Source organism: Pinus tabuliformis, chromosome 7 (assembly GCF_031772625.1).
Source record: "Pinus tabuliformis cultivar Carrire ecotype Pingquan chromosome 7, CPIR1, whole genome shotgun sequence".
In the NCBI taxonomy this organism is placed as follows: Eukaryota; Viridiplantae; Streptophyta; class Pinopsida; order Pinales; family Pinaceae; genus Pinus; species Pinus tabuliformis.
Window position 1 is genome coordinate 35,793,694 of NC_142293.1, and position 19,143 is coordinate 35,812,836.

At 38.9% G+C, this 19,143-nt stretch overlaps 1 protein-coding gene across 1 annotated transcript in view; it reads left to right on the plus strand.

Moving 5' to 3' along the window:
• The first annotated feature begins 1,874 nt into the window (after positions 1 to 1,874).
• The window catches only part of LOC149245120 (uncharacterized), a 280,773-nt gene continuing 263,504 nt past the window's right edge, over positions 1,875 to 19,143 (plus strand). The window contains exons 1-2 of the mRNA XM_089457651.1: positions 1,875 to 2,204; positions 2,542 to 2,637. Of these exons, the coding sequence (XP_089313777.1) occupies positions 1,953 to 2,204; positions 2,542 to 2,637 (348 nt within the window). The 5' untranslated portion in view covers positions 1,875 to 1,952. The remainder of the gene's footprint in view (positions 2,205 to 2,541; positions 2,638 to 19,143) is intronic.

Here is a 19,143-nt window from a genome sequence, read left to right on the forward strand (position 1 = left end):
ACTAAAACAAGGTTGATCACATACCCAAGATAGCCCAACCCTTAACTACAAAAGGTTTCCTCTTGAAGCCAAAAATTACTCTAATTCCAAATGTAAATTTTAAACTTTTACTTGAAATCAAAACACACAAAATTTCTTAATAAAACATAAAAGTAAACAATAACAATCAAATACAATACGGAGATATTTACCCTGCAAACCCTTAATCGAGAAAACTACTAAATGTTTTGAGCCATGCCTCTAACTCTCATTATATTAACTTTTCCATTTACAATAAATATACAGGATCCCTCAACATATATAACCCTAATATGTTGATTTGAATTAGATTACAACGTTAATTTCTTAATTGGAATTAGAAAATCGTGGGTTGAAAAATGATGTGTTGAAACAAAAAAGGAATTAAAAGACATTCCTTTTTTCGCCATGACTCCCTTGCGATCCCCCAACATATATGTACATATGTATGTATAGAATACATGAGTTATGTTGTGTTAATTGTTTAATAACCCTAAAACAATTATGGCTTAAATAATGTTATATATACTAAGTGCTTAACACCTAAACATACAAAACAATCTATGTCATTTCATTTCAAATTTATAGTCTATGTTATCCAAATGCCAATAGTTCGAAAGATTATAATTATATTTAATAGAAATAACAATATTGTTACCATTATTATTATAATAAAAAATATAATAATGTGATAAGCAACTTTACTGAGCTTACATTCATTTAGTTTAATCTAATTGGAAGGAATTGCAATTAAGCCTTACTAAGTTTTTATGAATCCATGTAAATAATAACAATATTTAGAACTTACTTCATGAAGAGATTTTTCAATAAATCAAAATTGCAAATCACTATGATCTTGAGCTATACATCATTGCCTTGAAACCAGATCCTCCATTTTTTTATATAAGAATTATCTATATTATTAAAGTAAGGAGCTTTTATTATCTATTGTGTATCATTTGTGAGCTAGTCTTATTATCTCATAAGGTCTTGACCCACCGAGGCTTAACCCTTAATTCAATAACCCTAATTTATTCACTTTATTTAACCATCAAACATTAAACCCCAAATCTTTAGCACACTAACCTCATAAATCTAAATTAAATATGAATAACAGCCAACAACACTAGTACACTACACTAGTACACTGCCATAAACTCCTTAGTTCACAACACTAGTACACTACACTAGTACACTGCCATAAACTCCTTAGTTCCTAACCCATTACCCCTTAAATTAATAACTCAAAATAACTCACCCTCTAATCATTCACCCACTAACATACCCTTTAACCATTGATCTACTAACTTACAATCCATCATATCCACTATCCGATTAATGTGCGCTAATCAGCCAGTATTAGCTTTATTACAAATTTCATTTTCCATTAATGTAAATATTAATAAAAAATACTCGGCAAATTTCATCCTTAACTTACGCTTCAGGTTACAAGAATTTTGTTCAAAATAAGCGATGAGAACGCGCTTGAATGAGGTGCATGCCGGTCACTCCCTCCGCTCACTCTTTGAAGTTCTGATTGACGTGACCACAATCCTTTTTTATTTTTAACGTTGATTTGTTCACGGTGTTCCCTAAACCCTTTATTTCTAAAACGCTACACCAAAATATTCTCTTAAACCCTACAATTCGAAATATTCTCTTAAACCCTACAAGTCGATCTTATACCGGGGCTCCACGGAATCCACGGATATATCAAAAACTCGGCCACTTTAAGTGTTTGACACTCGCGGGCCGAAATTCAAGGCTTTACACGGAAAACCCACAGTTTTGAGCGCTAGAACAAGGTCTGCGCAGGCATTTCCCAGCTTGTTGAACGGACCCCAAAACACATATCGAATATTAGCTTTAATTCTTCTGAATTTTCATTCGCAACAATGGGCCATGAATATGCTATCATTTAAATTCTGTAAAGAATGGCGTTATCAAGGATTTACAGCGTAGGTCTCGCAACAACAGTAGCATCAGCAACTTTATTCCTCGATCCTGCATATGCAGATGGCCTGTTTCATTTTCCTTCCATATATTCTTCATCCTCCAATGCAGCAGAGCCTGCTGCAGCCCCCAAGGAAGAGACCAAATCTTCTGGGTCGGGATTTGATCCCGAGTCACTGGAAAGAGGGGCAAAGGCCCTGCGAGAAATCAATAGCTCTCCACATGCTAAAAGGGTATGGACTTTTCTTTGGTTTAAACCCTAAACCTTTTTTCTGTTGGGATTGATTGCGCTGCTCATGGGAAAGTAATTTATGTTTTTCATATCGAGAATGATTTCGCCAGGGTTGCAAGGGGAAGAGGAGAACCTGGGCATGTTCCACACAATCGTTACGTTATTCTGAAATAGTCATTGTGTGCCAAGTGATCGATGTGATCCACTTTGCTGTAATATAGTTTGGTTTTAGGTGATAGCTGCGAATACGCTATAAAAGTCAATCCAACTTGTTGGTCATTCACTTTTACAGAAAGGCATTATGGCATTTATATGAGGTGTAAACTTTTGTTGTGAAGGTGTTTGAGATCATGAGGCAGCAAGAGGAGAGTAGGCAGGCCCAGTTGGCGGCAGAGAAGGCCGAGTACCAAGCGATGCAAGCTCGAAAGGACATTGTAAGTAGAATTGTGTTTATTGCCAATGTAAGCTTCAGGTTGCAGAATGATAGGTTTCAGAAGTTTCTGTTATTAGATGCATTCATTTTTACGGAAACGGTGTAAAGAGTTTTGTGCTGGTGTCCCTTAGCTTTTGTCAGAAGATAAAGTCTTGGTGTCAGTGGGTACGCCGCATAGTTTGTTCGAATTCACCCCCATTGAAAGCGGGATAAAATTCGCTTGTGGTTAAAAAAAAAATTGGCCATCAAGTTCCTTAATAAACATATTTCAAATTTTTTTATTTTATTTTCTTAAACAAAGCGGCTATTATATTTATTTGAAAAAAAACTGGTTTTCATGGCCAGCTGCATTTACATTCCTGTTACATCAACAGCTTCAAAATTCCAGTAGAGCCACAACTTAGTTTTCCTAGTGCCACAACTTTCTGTTTTACAATATTACATTGATAATGCCCATATATTCTACAAAATTGCCCCAAAAAAACTTCATACTTGCAACACATACTACATAATTATCTAAATTGTCCCAGAGGGGCCAGGGTCTGATTTGTCCTTGGGAGTCACCTGCTTGCCACGATTTGTTCCATTGTCTTCCTCTGCTCCTGAGACAACCACAACCTGCATTATTGATGCCGGTTCTAGGGAATATTGCCTTTCTTCATCTTCCAAGCTCCATGCCGAATCTCATTGCCTAGTCTTCAAAAGGAGGATTTTCGTCTCCATTCTGACAAGCCTTTGTTCCATACGGGCCTGCATCCATTCAAGTTTGTGGTCCACCACCTTTGCTCAATCATCCCACTCCTTCCCAACGAAGTCCATCCTTTTACCCAACAACTTGTACATGCCCAACAAAATTTTTGTAGAGTTTTTCTACTGCTCTCTTCTAGCGAGCGAAATCCCCGGGAGCTTCTTGGTTCTCCGTTGCTACCACTGTCCAGATCCTCAGAAGAGTGTTCAGGGTGGATAACAACCAGACATGCTTGAGTGCTTCATGGCTTACCTTATTGATCGACTCCCGCTCTTGGCGGAAAGGACTCTCCCCAAAAGCAAGCATTAATTTAGCCTGCAGGTGAAGCCTCAAAGAATTATCCCCAACCATTGGGCCTGTTCTCACACAAAGAGTTTGCATGAGGGCATTAAAGAACCGATCCTCGAATGACTCCAATTCCCTCATTGACAATGTCTTCTCAGATCGTTGATCATTTAAAACATGTCGCCCCTCATTGCTTATGCTCCAAGAATGAACTCCGCCATGCATGATATGTGACATGTGCAGGATAAGCCGGACACACTTGTCTTCCCTCGACATCCATCCATTTGATGATGTGATTCCAACTGGTGCCTCGTATTTATTCCTGTTAATTCAATTGACATGGAATTTGATTTGATCCTACAACTCAATTTCTCCTTGTTCTAGTTGCAAACCGAGCTTGGCGAGGATGTCCACCTCTTCATTAAGAGATCTAAGGATATGTTGAAGTTTGATTTCCTCAAATTTTGATGCTAGTAGAACAATTCGACGGACAATTGGGCGATAACAAGAAGAGCTTCTTGATAATGCCTTAGTTATTTGCGTTATTGCTATCATTGAGTCTCCCAGAACCTTTAATTTCTTCATTCCTTTGTCCCTGGCAAGGTCTAGAACTTTCCAAAACGCCCAAAACCCGGCTTGATTATTAGTTGTCAGTCCTAGGCCCCAAGCATAGCTATATTCCTTTTGTCTTTGGGGTAGTGGATTACCCTTCTTGCTTCAGCCGCCCCCAAAAATTAAAATTTTTTATAACATTAAATTTCTAATATTTTTTGAGATTTTTCGTTTAGAATAAATGATACATTAAAAAATGATAAAATACGAACAAACATGTATTATGAACCATGAACCATTATAAACTAGTAAAATGAGTACGAACCATTAACAAATTGATACATAAACAAATGTGAAGCATGATAAAATCTAAACAAGAGCGAGGGCTTTGAGATTTGGTGAATGTGAATGAATTTCAATGCATTCCTTTAAATTCACCAAAATTTGAATTTCAACCTCCTTTGATCCCATATAATTTGACTTGAGGTATAGTATATGCCTTACTATTGTATTTAAGCCCATATATCATTGTGATTAAAATTGCATGATTAAATGAAAATTGAATCACCTAGTAGTGCATGTGCACGCACACTCACACATATATTTATTATGTTGTGTATGTTGTTATCTATGTAGGCATTGTGTGTGAATTTGTTACTTACTGGATTAAAGATAATGTAGTGCTACATCTATGGACCGCAAATTTGAATGAATTCGAAATCAATGGGTATATTTTAGAATGGTGTTTGGACCTTTGTAGCATTTATATGGAGATATTTGACATGTGGAACTTATTAAGCACAATTTGCTAGATTCACCCTGCTTATGGCAAATAAAAAATGGCACCAACAAGCACTTTACATGCGCACAATGGACATGCTCATAGGCCAACTGATGTTTCTCTGAAGATATATTTACTATTACTGGTAAAGTAGGTCACAATGATATCAAAATCGATGATGGGCACTAAAGCCTTTCAAAATCGGAATTAAAGCTAACTAGACTTTGAACAACTAAATAAGAAGACTTAGAGTTGGTATGCAATTTTGAACTGTAGTACTTCATCGATCAAAAGTAGAATCTCAGTTTTAAATTATACACTGGCTTGTCCATAACTTGTTTTAACAGGGTTAATAGGCCGACCAACGTTGAAGCGCTTCCCTTGGGAGGAAGGGGTGAAGGCTCTGAATGAATTTGTATGACAGGGTCCCACCTTACTCCTCCGAGGCTTTGTCTGGAACTAGGAGCAATTTATAGTAAGGGATGATTTATTAGGGAAATTTTGTTTCTATCCTCTGTCGAATTGTATAAATTATGGTCTTACAGGATATTCAGATTAGGATTTTGATTGGCTTTGTACGAATTTGGGAACATAGGAAGTGACCATAATGCAATTTTTCTTGGCAAGTTTCTGTTACCTAACTTTCTATATTAAAAGCTTTAAGCCACTTATCCTAGAGTATTCGAGCCCAATTGCACCCCTACAAATATATTCAACATTCTGGCTTATGCTTCTTGTTGTATCCTTCCATCTTTGGGTTGTATCTTGACATATGTGATCTTTGTGAACCGACCTCTAATGAGCAGATGTATTGCTAGAAGGAACTCCCTTGGTATGAGTGGTGATTTTTGTTTAATGTGATCACGTGCTTAATGGTGCTTGTTGGCTTTTGGTCCACTTGCTTCTAGGCCTTGTTTGGAACTAGGAATGAATTACCATGAAAACTTTGTTTTTGGTTGCTTAGAACCTTTCATTGCACCCTTTGTCTCCTATATATATACGAAGGAGATCTAGTCTTAGGATCATCTCATCTTGTCTTGTATATTGAGTTCATTGTAAAAATAGGTTTCCCTGTCGAAGTGGTTTGTATTTATTGACTTCTGATCATTTTCAAGGTGCATGGCTCATAACATTTGGTATTAAAGCCATGATCCTAGGGTTTTTCTCCTTCAATCAAGACTTTATAGCATTTTTGCTATAAATTTTTTTTTTGGAAGCTTTAGATAATGAAATTTTGAAAGACCAAGGAGAAATAACAAAGTACATGCGATCATAATTCAAGTATATCTTTTGAAAGTTAGGGTTTGTGATTAATCTTGATTTTTTTTAACAATAATGAGAATTTTGTATTAGATCAAAATCTGTGCCTGGTTCGTAACAAATGCATAAGGAAATACATCATCATAAGTCTAAGTCTTTTATATTGATAATTCCTATCCAAAATCAAAACTATCCTCTCGAGAGGTACATTATTCACGCAGACAAAGGGGGGGGGTTTGGAGGTGAATGCCTTCCAATAGAGCCCCTGAATTGTTAAAATTGGCAACTAGGGCCAAACCCCATGTGGGTCATCTTATTTATGGCATATGATATTTTTCTTGGATCCCTCTCGTTGAGAGGTGTAGGATCGATCTAAAGATCATCCGATTCCAATAAGTATTCATGGAGTTATGAATTTATTTGTGTTATAAACTTATAAGACAATTCGTCAAGGTCGGCCGGCAACGAAATAAACCCCACATGTGCTCAACGTTTTAGTATAAAAGGAGATGACTTGAGAGTCATTTCTCACACACACTTCTATCTTGATTTCTCTCTCCACTTGTCTTGGGTTTTAGTGGAAGAGAAATCTAGGAGTGGAGGAGAAGACGCTGCCCTAGACGCAGATGGAAGGCAACCCTAGACATAGATGGAAGGCAGCCCTAGACGCAGACTAAAGGGTGCCCTAACGCAGACCTAAAGGCGGCCCTAAACGTTGGTCTAATCTAGCCCTAAACACTGATCTAATTAAGCCCTAACGCAATCAAGTTTATGGGCGGCCATGAGGGTTTGCTGTAGGTGACAACGTGGTAAGTAAGGGCTGTTCCAAGTGCATAATGCTGGGCAGATTAGGCCGAGGATCAGTTGTGTGGACAGAGAGTCATAGCCGCAATATAAGGGGTCAAAGGAACAACGTGGAGGCTGCCTTAGACAATGTAAAGGGGCTGAAGGGACAGCGTGACCTTAGCCGCAATGTGAAGGAGCTGAAGGGACAACGTGGCATTAACTGCAATCAAACAAGGCCTAAAGAAATAGTGTAGGATGGAGGGTTATCCCCTTGGAGAACCACAGTCTTTAGAGGGCTGCCTTGCTGATTTGTATGGAAGATAAGGGCTGTAGGGCGATGCCCTATCTAGTGATGCAGTGTAGTAGTGCAGCGTGGTGAAACAACACATGGCAACAAGGTTACATGGTGCTGGCAAGATTCATGGACAACAGGCTACATAGTGCTGCAAAGTCACATAGGACAGCAACACGGTATAGCAGTTATGTTGGGACAACAATACTAATAGGACAAAAAAGGACATAGTGCTGCTAACATGCATGGGACAACAAGGTGACATAGTGCTGCTAACATGCATGGGTCAGCAAGGACATAATGCTGCTAACATGCATGGGACAACAAGGTAACATAGTGCTGCTAACACGCATGGGACAACAAGGTGACATGGTGTTGCTAAGACACATGGACAACATCTAGGTATGCCAAGACATATGGGACAGTTGCAAGGTATGGCAAGGCAAAGTGAGACAACAGCTGTGACATGGCAGAAGGCACATGGTACAGCAGGAAGCATGGTACAAGAACAAACATAGACAAGATGGCTGTCATGGACAACATGGATAATAGTGGCAAGCATGGTGCTGCAAGCACATGAGACATGTAGTATGACAACATGGTTCAACCATGGCATATGGGACAGCAGTGCAGCATAAGGTGCAGCAGTCATGAGGTCTAGCATTGTAATGATGGGTGCAACATGGTGCAACACGGTGAGGTGTAGCATGATGATGAGATGCGATGCAACACAATGAGAGGTGAAGGAGTCACCTTGGAGAATCAGCTGAAGCAACATGTCTTCAATTGATCTCATGTATCATCTTCCTAGAGATGATCTCTGCTCTTATCTAGAAAAGTCAAAGTGTTGACTTCTGTTGTAAATGTACTATCTCTCTCTCTCTGTGTGCTGAACTATCGAAGAACATAAAAGAAGAATTGGTCAAGGGTTTCCCCACATTAGGGTTTGTCCTTGGCTAGCGCCACATCTTGTGTCCTCTTGTCTTGGCTTGCCTTCTGCGATTTATGTTTATGTTCTATCTGCAGTTTACTTTAATGTTGATGTGATTGCTAATCTGGAAAAGATATAGAGCTAACTATGAAAATTGAAATAAATTGCTCTAAGCATAGAACATACCTAAAATTAACATGGTATCAGAGCTGAGGTGAAGACAAAGTCAAGCAAGAGTGAAAGAGAAATCACCAAAGATAGTTGGGAAAGGACAAAAGGATCTATGGATTTCTCATCCCTCTTCAAATTCACCAAGGGTAAAGTCGAAGCAAAGAATATTATCAGAATGGCGCAGCGAAAGTTTCTGATGGCCTAAACATCACTTCAATGGAAAGTCTGGATCGAAGGGTGGAAAGAAAGACAGATGCCTTGTTTGCAATAAGTTCGGCCATTATGGGAAGGAGTGTCCGAATGGCAAGAACATATCACTTGATGATGATAGCAATCATTCTAGGGACATCTTCAATGATCAGAGGAATGACAGGTAATGCAGGTCATCAAGGAAATGGCCGACTCTTCAGAGAAAGCAAGGAACCCCAGATATGAAGAATCAAATGTTGTTTTTGATAAGATAAAGAAGTGTTATCTTGTAGTGGCCCTCTCCTTCAGATTCTATAGGAATCTGGCTGATTGATTATAGTGCTTCAAGGCACTTCATCGGATAGAAGGGTGCTCTCTTGAATTTGGTAAGAGATGGAAACAATCGTGGGATTATACTTGGAGTCGATGCCACCTATACCGGAAAGGGTGTAGGAAATGCTACCCCTCAATTGAATGAGGGTAACTTTATTCATTTACAGAATCTCTTTTATGTACCTGATCGTAAGAAGAACCTTGTGTCCATTTCGGCAATGTAAGTCAAAGGTTTCAGGGTGGCATTCATCGATGGAAAGGTACGTGTTTGAAAATAGAATTTTCAAAGATGCTTTTTTTCATGGGTTCAGGGTTGGCATTTTTTTATCAAGTTGCAGGATGGTCCATTGGGGATCATGTCAATTGACATATCTCATCTATGACACCGGAGGTCTACTTATGGGGCCCTACCCGATGTGAGGTAGATGGTGATAGGGATGCCTGAATTCAAGAAGAGCATGAAGGTACATGTCTGAGATGTACCGAAGGAAAATCTTACAAGGGGACCATTCCCATTATGCAGCAGGTCCACAGGTTTGGAACAACTCGAGGAGTTTGAGATTCATGATCGGGAATCTCATGTATACAGGTGGAAGAAAGCCCTTTATGGCTTCAAGCAAAACACCTCGGGCATAGTATAAGAGGATTGATAGCTATCTGATGAAGTTGAGATTCACTAGGAGTGAAACCGATCCAAACCATTGCTCGAAGGTTGTGGATGATAGACCTCTCATACCGGCACCTTCTAAGGACGACCTATTTTTGACAGGTGCAGACCCACTCATTTGTAGAAGTAAGAGGGAGTTGGATTCCAGATGTGGAACGGTAAACTGCAAGCCCGTGACTACCTCGAGGATCTTAACTTTTAGAAGTTATATGGTAGTGATGTCGGACTAGATTTGGGAAATGGCCTCTGAGTTTCATAAACTCATTCGCGTTGATGTTCTTGGTGAACTTCTTTTCGGACATATGTTTTGCAGTTAGCATGATGAGCTCATATATGGTTGAGCCTCACTGAATTGGTGCCAAGAATCTTTTGAGATATCTTTGGGGCACAATCTCTCATGAATTGAGATACATTGCTGGAAATGTGAAGCTGCATGATTATTTGAACGCTGACTAGGCAGGCAGTGTGGAGGATCGCAAGAGCACTTCTGAGTGCTGGTTCTCTTTGGATTCTGCTTCGATATCATGGATGAGCAGGAAGCAGAAGTCGGTTGCTATAAGCACTGTCGAGACCGAATACATAGCTACGAGTATGATCTCGTATGAAGTTGCCTGGTTGTGGAAGCTCTTCAGTGAGCTGTTTGTACACATGATGGATACCATCGTGATCTTCTGTGTCAACCAGGGGGGGATTCAATCGTTGAGGATTCCTGTATTCTATGATTGCTCTAGCAGATAGACATCAGATTCTACCTTATCAGGGATATGGTACGTCGATGAGCGAGGAGGCTCCATCACATTAAGGCTGATGTACAGGTTGCAGAAATTCTGTGAAAGCCCCGGGGAAAGGTCAAATTTGTGACTTTCTCGAACAACTTGGAATCGTTGAGAGACCCTCTAATGAGGGGCCTGCATGTTGCATGCATTGAGCTCTGGGAGCTCCGGGGGGCTTGGGGTACTCACTAGAGCAACATGCGACCATAGGGTGACTCACCCTCCCCTAATGGTGAGTTGTGTACAGGGTGAATGGCTCAACCTTCCCCTGCGATACCCTGAGGCGACTTAGGGACAGGATGAATGGTTCTCCTGTTGAGGCATCCTACCCATGCAGTCTGGGACTCATGGGAAGTACCTCTCATCTTGCCAATGAGCAGGGAAATGGGGTTAGGGACCATAGTAATACTATCGATGGACGCATCATTGTATCCGCTGTACTCCTTATGCTAGGATGACCTCCATTGATTTGGGATCAATGAAATTGATCTGGGATCAACATGAGTGGTTTGAGATACTCTCTTGTGATATTGGTCTAGGATCAATAAAACTGACTTCGGGTCAGTAGAGAATGGTATGAGACATTCTCAATCAATTCTTCTTCTTCATGGTTCAACAGAGCAGAGCAGAGTAGTGCAGGGCATTGATGGCAAAGATAGTACAATCAGACATATGGATCAACAGATGGAGTTCTCCCTAGTTGAGAGGGAGTGTTAAAATTGGCAACTAGGGCCAAACTCCATGTGGGTCATCTTATTTATGGCAGTTGATATTTTTCCTGGATCCCTCTCGTTGAGAGGTGTAGGATCGATCTAAAGATCATCCGATTCCAATAAGTATTCATGGAGTTATGAATTTATTTGTGTTATAAGACAATTCGTCAAGGTCGGCCAGCAACCAAATAAACCCCACATGTGCTCAACGTTTTAGTATAAAAGGAGATGACTTGAGAGTCATTTCTCACACACTTCTATATTGATTTCTCTCTCCACTTGTCTTGGGTTTTAGTGGAAGAGAAATCTAGGAGTGGAGCCCTAGACGTTGGAGGAAAAGAGGTTGCCCTAGATGCAGATGGAAGGCAATCCTAGACGCAAATGGAAGGCAGCCCTAGACACAGACTAAAGGGTGCCCTAATGCAAACCTAAAGGCTGCTCTAAATGCTAGTCTAATCCAGCCCTAAACGCTAATCTAATTAAGCCCTAACGTAGTCAAATTTATGGGCAGCAGTGAGGGTTTGCTATAGGTGACAACGTGGTTAGTAAGGGCTGTTCCAAGTGCATAATGCTGGGTAGATTAGGCCAAGGAACAACTGTGTGGACAACGGAGTCATAGCCGTAATATAAGGGGTTAAAGGAACAACGTGGAGGCTGCCTTAGACAATGTAAAGGGGCTGAAGGGACAGCGTGACCTTAGCCGCAATATGAATGAGCTGAAGGGACAACGTGGCCTTAACTGCAATCAAACAAGGCCTAAAGAAATAACGTAGGTATGGAGGGTTATCCCCTTGGAGAACGTAGTCTTTAGAAGACTGCCTTGCTGATTTGTATGGAAGATAAGGGCTGTAGGGTGATGCCCTATCCAGTGCTGCAGTGTAGTAGTGTAGCGTGGTGAAACAACACATGACAACAAGGTTACATGGTGCTGCAAAGTAGCTCAACAAAGTAAATATATAGCTGGGCTACATGGTGCTGGGAAGATTCATGGACAACAGGCTACATAGTGCTGCAAAGTCACATAGGACAACGGCGAGGTATAGCAACTATGTTGGGACAACAATACTAATAGGACAACAAAGGACATAGTGCTGCTAACATGCATGGGACAGCAAGGTGACATAGTGCTGCTAACATGCATGGGACAACAAGGACATAGTGCTGCTAACATGCATGGGACAACAAGGTGACATAGTGCTGCTAACATGCATGGGACAACAAGGTGACATGGTGCTGCTAAGACACATGGACAACAACCAAGTATGCCAAGACATATGGGACAGTTGGAAGGTATGGCAAGGCAAAGTGAGACAACGACTGTGACATGGCAGAAGGCATATGGTACAACAACAAGCATGGACAAGATGGATATCATGGACAACATGGATAACAGTGGCAAGCATGGTGCTGCAAGCACATGAGACATGTAGTATGACAACATGGTTCAACCATGGCACATGGGACAACAGTGCAACATAAGGTGCAGTAGTCATGAGGTCCAACATTGTGATGATGGGTGCAACATGGTGCAGCGCGGTGAGGTGTAGCATGATGAGATGCAACACAATGAGAGGTGAAGGAGTCACCTTGGAGAATCAGTTGAAGCAACATGTCTTCAACTGATCTCATGTATCATCCTCCTAGAGATGATCTTTGCTCTTATCTAGAAAAGTCAAAGTGTTGACTTCTGTTTTAAATTTACTATCTCTCTCTCTCTCTCTGCTGAACTATTGAAGAACATAAAAGAAGAATTGATCAAGGGTTTCCCCACATTGGGGTTTGTCCCTGGCTAGCGCCACATCTTGTGTCCTCTTGTCTTGTCTTGCCTTCTGCGATTTATGTTTATGTTCTATCTGCAATTTAATTTAATGCTGATGTGATTGTCTAATTTGGAAAAGATATTGAGCTAACTATGAAAATTGAAATAAATTGCTCTAAGCATAGAACATACCTAAAATTAACATGCATAAAGCAAAATTTACAATATATACACCCCTAGTTTATGATGTAACTTGATGTTGCATGGCTTATCATTGGAACTATTACTAAGGAATGAAGGACAACCTTAATTGACCATTAACCATAATTTCTCCAAATTTAAGATTACATCCCAGATTGGCACATCCATCCACTTCCTTATTATTATCCTGTAATATGTGCTTATAACTCATAATAGGGATATTTTTTGTTGCCTTCTTGACACATTTTAAGGATATCCAATAACCTATGTTGCCAGGAAACGTGGGTTTGGGTACGGGGACATGTGCGTCACTTTTTGAAATAGGGTATGTGGGTTCGTCGGGGGTATATCATAATTTATATATTATATATTTTATAAATTATAATATATATTAATTTTGAAATATTCCAACTTACATATTAACAATTGTTTAAGTTGAAACCTAACAATATGCATGTTAACAATTGTTTAAGTTGAAACCTAACAATATGCATGTTACAATTGTTTAAGTTGAAACCTAACAATCTGATACTCATTTATGACACTGGCTGACATACTAAAATCCTATTTCGTTATTAAGTTGAAACATAGTGTTGTTAAGGGCTATAATAAAGTTAATGACAGGGGCGACATATTCATGCCAGAAAAGATGATTTGATTCATATCAGTCAAAGAATACCAATAGATGAAGCTGACCTCTAGGAAATTCATTATTATCAGTCCCTTAGAGAATGTTTCCAGATAACATAATGTCATCCTTCTACCAATCCTTTCATGAACAACCCTTTATCTTATATATTTAGTGGACCTACTAACTACATCCCAGTAAACTATAAAGGCTGAAAATATGATTTGCACTGAAAATAACATTACAACCCTTTTAGTATGATTCTACCATATTAAGATAAAAGTACGATACATCGATTTGGTTGCATTAACCTGGAAATCTTTAAAACCCAACTTCAACTGTAAAAATGTCATTATAGTGAATTGGTTAATTAAATATACATTAAACTTATTAAGTTATTTGTAAGCTACTTTTGGGTAGGAGGAGATTATCTTTCATCTGATATATCATATGGATATCCAATACCCAAATCATTTCTCTATCATTTATTTGATATTGGAATTTTGAACTTCCATGAACTTATTCAACACAACGACAAACCATTATGTGGAATGTGAGAAGAAAAGACCTCTGATTCAGTTTGATCATTCGAAAATCCTAGCCTCTGTTCCTTTTTATAACTCTCGGGTTATCCAAGAGGCCTTGGAAATCAAGAAGAAACATATTAATTTTAATAGAGAGGATGGATATAGACTTTTAGCCAATCATGGAAGCTTGTCATCCACCATCTTGCCCACTGATAATTTGAATTCCAACTTCCTATTATCAATATTATAATAGACCCTTGTTGGTTGTTGAATCATTCATATTTATTTCATCAATACCTAATCTATTTATTTAACTAATATATATACTATTTTCAATTTTTTCTCATTTGGTCAACTTGAAAAAAAGCTTTATTTTAATTTAAAAATTTTCTATCTTTATTTATCACTATTTTAGGTTTTAGTTTAATAAAATATTATTTCATTTCTAATTCAAATATCTAATTTTTTTTTAAGTTGTGGTTCACGGTCACTGAGTGGCCGCTACATCCACTGGTAATAATCCGGGCAGATCCACCCAAAGGGATCTACCCGTCGGCTTTTCTGAGCGAGCCTAACCCCAAGGGCGACGAGGAGATTTGACCCTGTGACCTCCCAATTGGCAAGGTACTTAGCAACGGGAACTCGACCAATTGAGCTATCCCTTGGGGCTAATTCAAATATCTAATTAATTTCTATTTTAAATTAATTTTTCAATTATATCAAATTATATCATCATAAATTAATTTAAAATTATTAATTTTAATTTTTTAACTAATCCTTTTATTTGACTACATTATTAATTATTTTTTAAATATTGCTAACTATTGGTTTTCAAATATTTCTTAATTTGTAATTCTTAATTTTTTAAAATTTAATTTGAATATTAATTTTTATCTAATCTTTAACGAATCTTCTTTGTTTGACTACATTATTAATTATTACTAATTATTGGTTTTCAATTAATTCTTAATTTTTAATTCTTATTTTTCACCCATTCTCAATATTTCAATTCTTAAGTAATTATTTAATAATTTTATATATTAATTTTCCACCAATTGCTCATTTCATATATTAAATTACTTAATTCTTCAAAATTTGGTCAAAATTCAATTATTATTTCTGATTGATTTTATTTAACTTTGACCCTTTCCCTAACGACTAATATTTCCTTTCTCCTATAAAAAGGCCTTCCAACCCTCGTTCACTCATGAAGCTCTTTGGTCCCTGATGATGGATGGAGTAACCATCTGAAACGTTGGACGGATTATAAATCCATTAAACAGTTCTCCTACGAAAATTTCTAACAAGAAAAGGATTTCTGGAGAAAGGAAAAAACGTCATCAAGAACCCCTCACGCACTTGTTTTTGGGGTTCACGCACCCATTTTGGGGATTCGGTGAACCCGTTTACACAAAAGAACCCAACTCAAAGATATTGAGTATTGAGTTCTTCTGGGAAGTATCGGGCTTGTTTGGGTTCGTCTAGGAAGCACCCATCCAACTCCCAGTTTGTGGGGACGAGAACCCAGGGCGGGGTTTGCAAACCCATGCAACATAACCAATAACTTATCTCCTGCAGATGAACCTTTAACCATGTGCTGAATGATAATAAGAGAGTCCGCCAATACCATCAGAGAGGAAACCTAATATTTTTAGCAAGGAGGAAGCCTTTTCGGAAGCCATATGCTTCTGCCTGATTATTTGTCATTTTCCCAAACCCCATGAGCACTCTCAGACTTTTTTTTCACCGGGACCATATATAAAACCTTGAAATTAGTCTCAAATGAGTCATCTTTTTACTTTTGCTATAACTTTTCTTTTGGGATGTCTTAGACTGCAAAATTTTTAGGAGATTGAGTCAAAATGTTGAAGTACACGTGGTCCAATTTTCAAGTATTGATTCACTATAATTTCAAAGATTCAATGTATGGAAGATAAGGTTTATGACGTATCCTGAAATTAGTCCTAAAATATCCATCTTTGAATTTTTGCTATAATTCTTTTTGGGTGAAGTTTTAGACGTTAAAATTTTCATAATCCTAAGGAGACATAGTGAATGACATGTGGAATTTTTTTAGATTTTGACTCGTAATTTATGATATATTCCTTATGGAAGTTTAGGTGATTTTAAGAGTTTTTTTTGGGGTGAGCAAGCTCATAATTTTTTTTTAGAGACATTTTACGATGACTTAAACTAACTAAAGATTTATCGTTAATGGGTAAGGCTGTCATTTGGGAAGAATGCACTCATATCTACATAAGGTTTCACCTTGTTGGAAGCCCCTGTAAGCCCTGTTGGTGTCCCTTGGAGTAGTATTGCATCAGATAGTACTTGTATATCAAATTTCACTTATGTGTTCCTTTCAGTATATAGGAAATCCCTTAAGTATATTTGAAACCAACTTTAGATAAGCTAGTCAATTATCTTGTTGCTAGTACACTAAGAATTCTGAATAACACTTGTACAACACTTGGGGAGACCACTTTCTTGTACCTAGGTAGTCAAGTAGTATGGCTAAGGGCATATTTGAGCCTCCTTAGTTAGTGCTTTGAGATATTGGGCCAAGTAATATTATTGGATCTGGCACGTATATCAGAGAGCTATAACACTTGACACTGCTTTGTCCTTAGGACCTAATAACTCTTTTCCATGGTTCCAAAGAAAGATTCAAAGTTGACTTCACCAATTAGATTTTGACAAAGCTCCTCCATGACTCATGAAGAATATGAAGAGATACAAAACTAGCTATCCAACTTGGAAAGTCAAATCAATGAATTGAATGACCGGTCAATGAAAAAGATGGATTTGGTCAATTCTCAAATAGAAATATAATGTAAGATGGAAGATCAAATGAATGAATAAGGAACCTTAGATTGTAAATGTTCATTGTCAATTTTCGAGGATCCTCAACATTGTGTAACAACTTCTCTCGAAACAACCACACCTTGTACCTTGAGTGATAGGAATGTTTGGATATGACCAATCCATTTGGGTATTGCCTCTTGCACCAACTACCCATTTTCTAGACAGAAGCATGCCCCATTTAATAGTGTATTCTATGACCGCCACATCCATGGCCAATCTTCCATCTAGATAATCCTGCAATTGGACCTAGAGGCCTTTAATTACCTAATATGCATACTAGTGTTGTGAAAATCACGATATTATCGGAAAATTGCGATTTTTTGGGTTTGGCGATATTATCGCTCAATTTTGATGAGTTTTTTGTTTTTGTTTTTTGTTCGCAGAAAATCACAGTAACTTATAAATTTTAACATCGCACTGCTACAGCTGCTAAGGAGCTGCACAACCCTATCCAGAGAACGCAGCATGCAGCTGCCCCTCAGCGGCCTCCTGCTGTTGAAGATCGAGCAACATGGACTCATCAGAGGACAAAGATCCTCTCTCAGATCACCAGCAAGAAAATGAAGGAACAATAAAAGCTTTCGCCTCTCTCATTTCTGCAATGGGTCTGGCAAAGAACCGACCATCAGTCACTAAGTTTGTTAAAAGATTGGAAGACATCCCTGAAATCTCACTCCCTCTTGCCCTTCCTCGCAAAGCAGCACTATCCCTGGCGGAGCGTGGATTAGTCAGACAGTTTACTGGGCTTTGGCCATCGCCCAAAACTGGCCAAAAATGGATAGAAAGGAACTGGATTGTGTCAATAAATGGGAAAATTTCAATCAGATTCTGTGGAAGAGGGTACTACACCTTTCACTTTGAAACCAAGGAGGATCGAGATCTGATATTTAGGAACGACCCTTACTTTATGGATACAAGGGGACTGTATTTAAATAGATGGACGCCGGACTTCTATCCAGAAATGGATGTACCCAATGTCGTCCCAGTTTGGGTCAGGTTGCCGCATCTTCCCCTCCCCTGTTGGGGAGATGATTCAATTAAATCCATAGGAAATGCAGTGGGGAAATACATAGACAGGTGTGAGCCAAAGGTAAATATGCATGCATGCGCAAGAATCTATGTAGAAGTGGATCTAGGGAAAGGGCTTCCTGAAGCAATCAAAATCAAAGTGGACCAGTGGACGCATATACAACAGCTGGATTATGAACAAATCCCCTTCAAATGCAAGGTATGTCACGAATATGGCCATTTTGCTAATAGATGTACAAAAAAAAAAGAAAATGAAAATGAAAAGATTGAAGATCTGGAAAACAAATGGGAACAGGTTAAAAGAAAGAAGACAACCAATAAACAACCCACTCATTCTTCTTCGCAGCCCACCATATCCTCTGATCTCCTCCCTCTATCACCAAAAGCAGACAACAATCCTCTTGCTAGCCTTAATCCTTTTGAGCCACTGGATCCCTCAGCCCCCCCATCTCCCGGACCCAGACCCAGATCCAGATCCCTCCACCATACTCTCAACTCCCCTTCACCCCCTCCGATCCCAAACACCCATACTCCACCCCCCCCTCAGTAGACAGAATCCTAACAAGAAACCAGTCAAAGGAAGCACTCCCAAATGTAGAATACCAAAAAAAAGCAGGAAGAAAGTCAAACAAAGAGCTGAGGGACGAAGCAACAGCAAAGGAAATGGCATTAGGAACGCAACAACCTATGGAAACCTTCTTAGGAAGGAGCACAGGAAACAACGAAAAAAGCCAGCAAAGAGGGAAAGGACCCTTGCACCACCCAACAAGCAAATAATGATAGTGGTCTCCTGGAATTGTCGAGGAATGGGATCATCCTTCAAAGAAAATGCCACAAGAGACATTCTGGCAAAAGAAAACCCAAACATTCTTATGATTTAGGAGACCAAAACAAATAGCCAAGAAACTGAAAATATAAAAAAAAATTCAAAAATTATGAAGGGGAAGCAATACAGGCAACAGGAGCGTCAGGAGGTATTTGCACAATATGGAAGAAAGGAATCTGGGAATTGATACA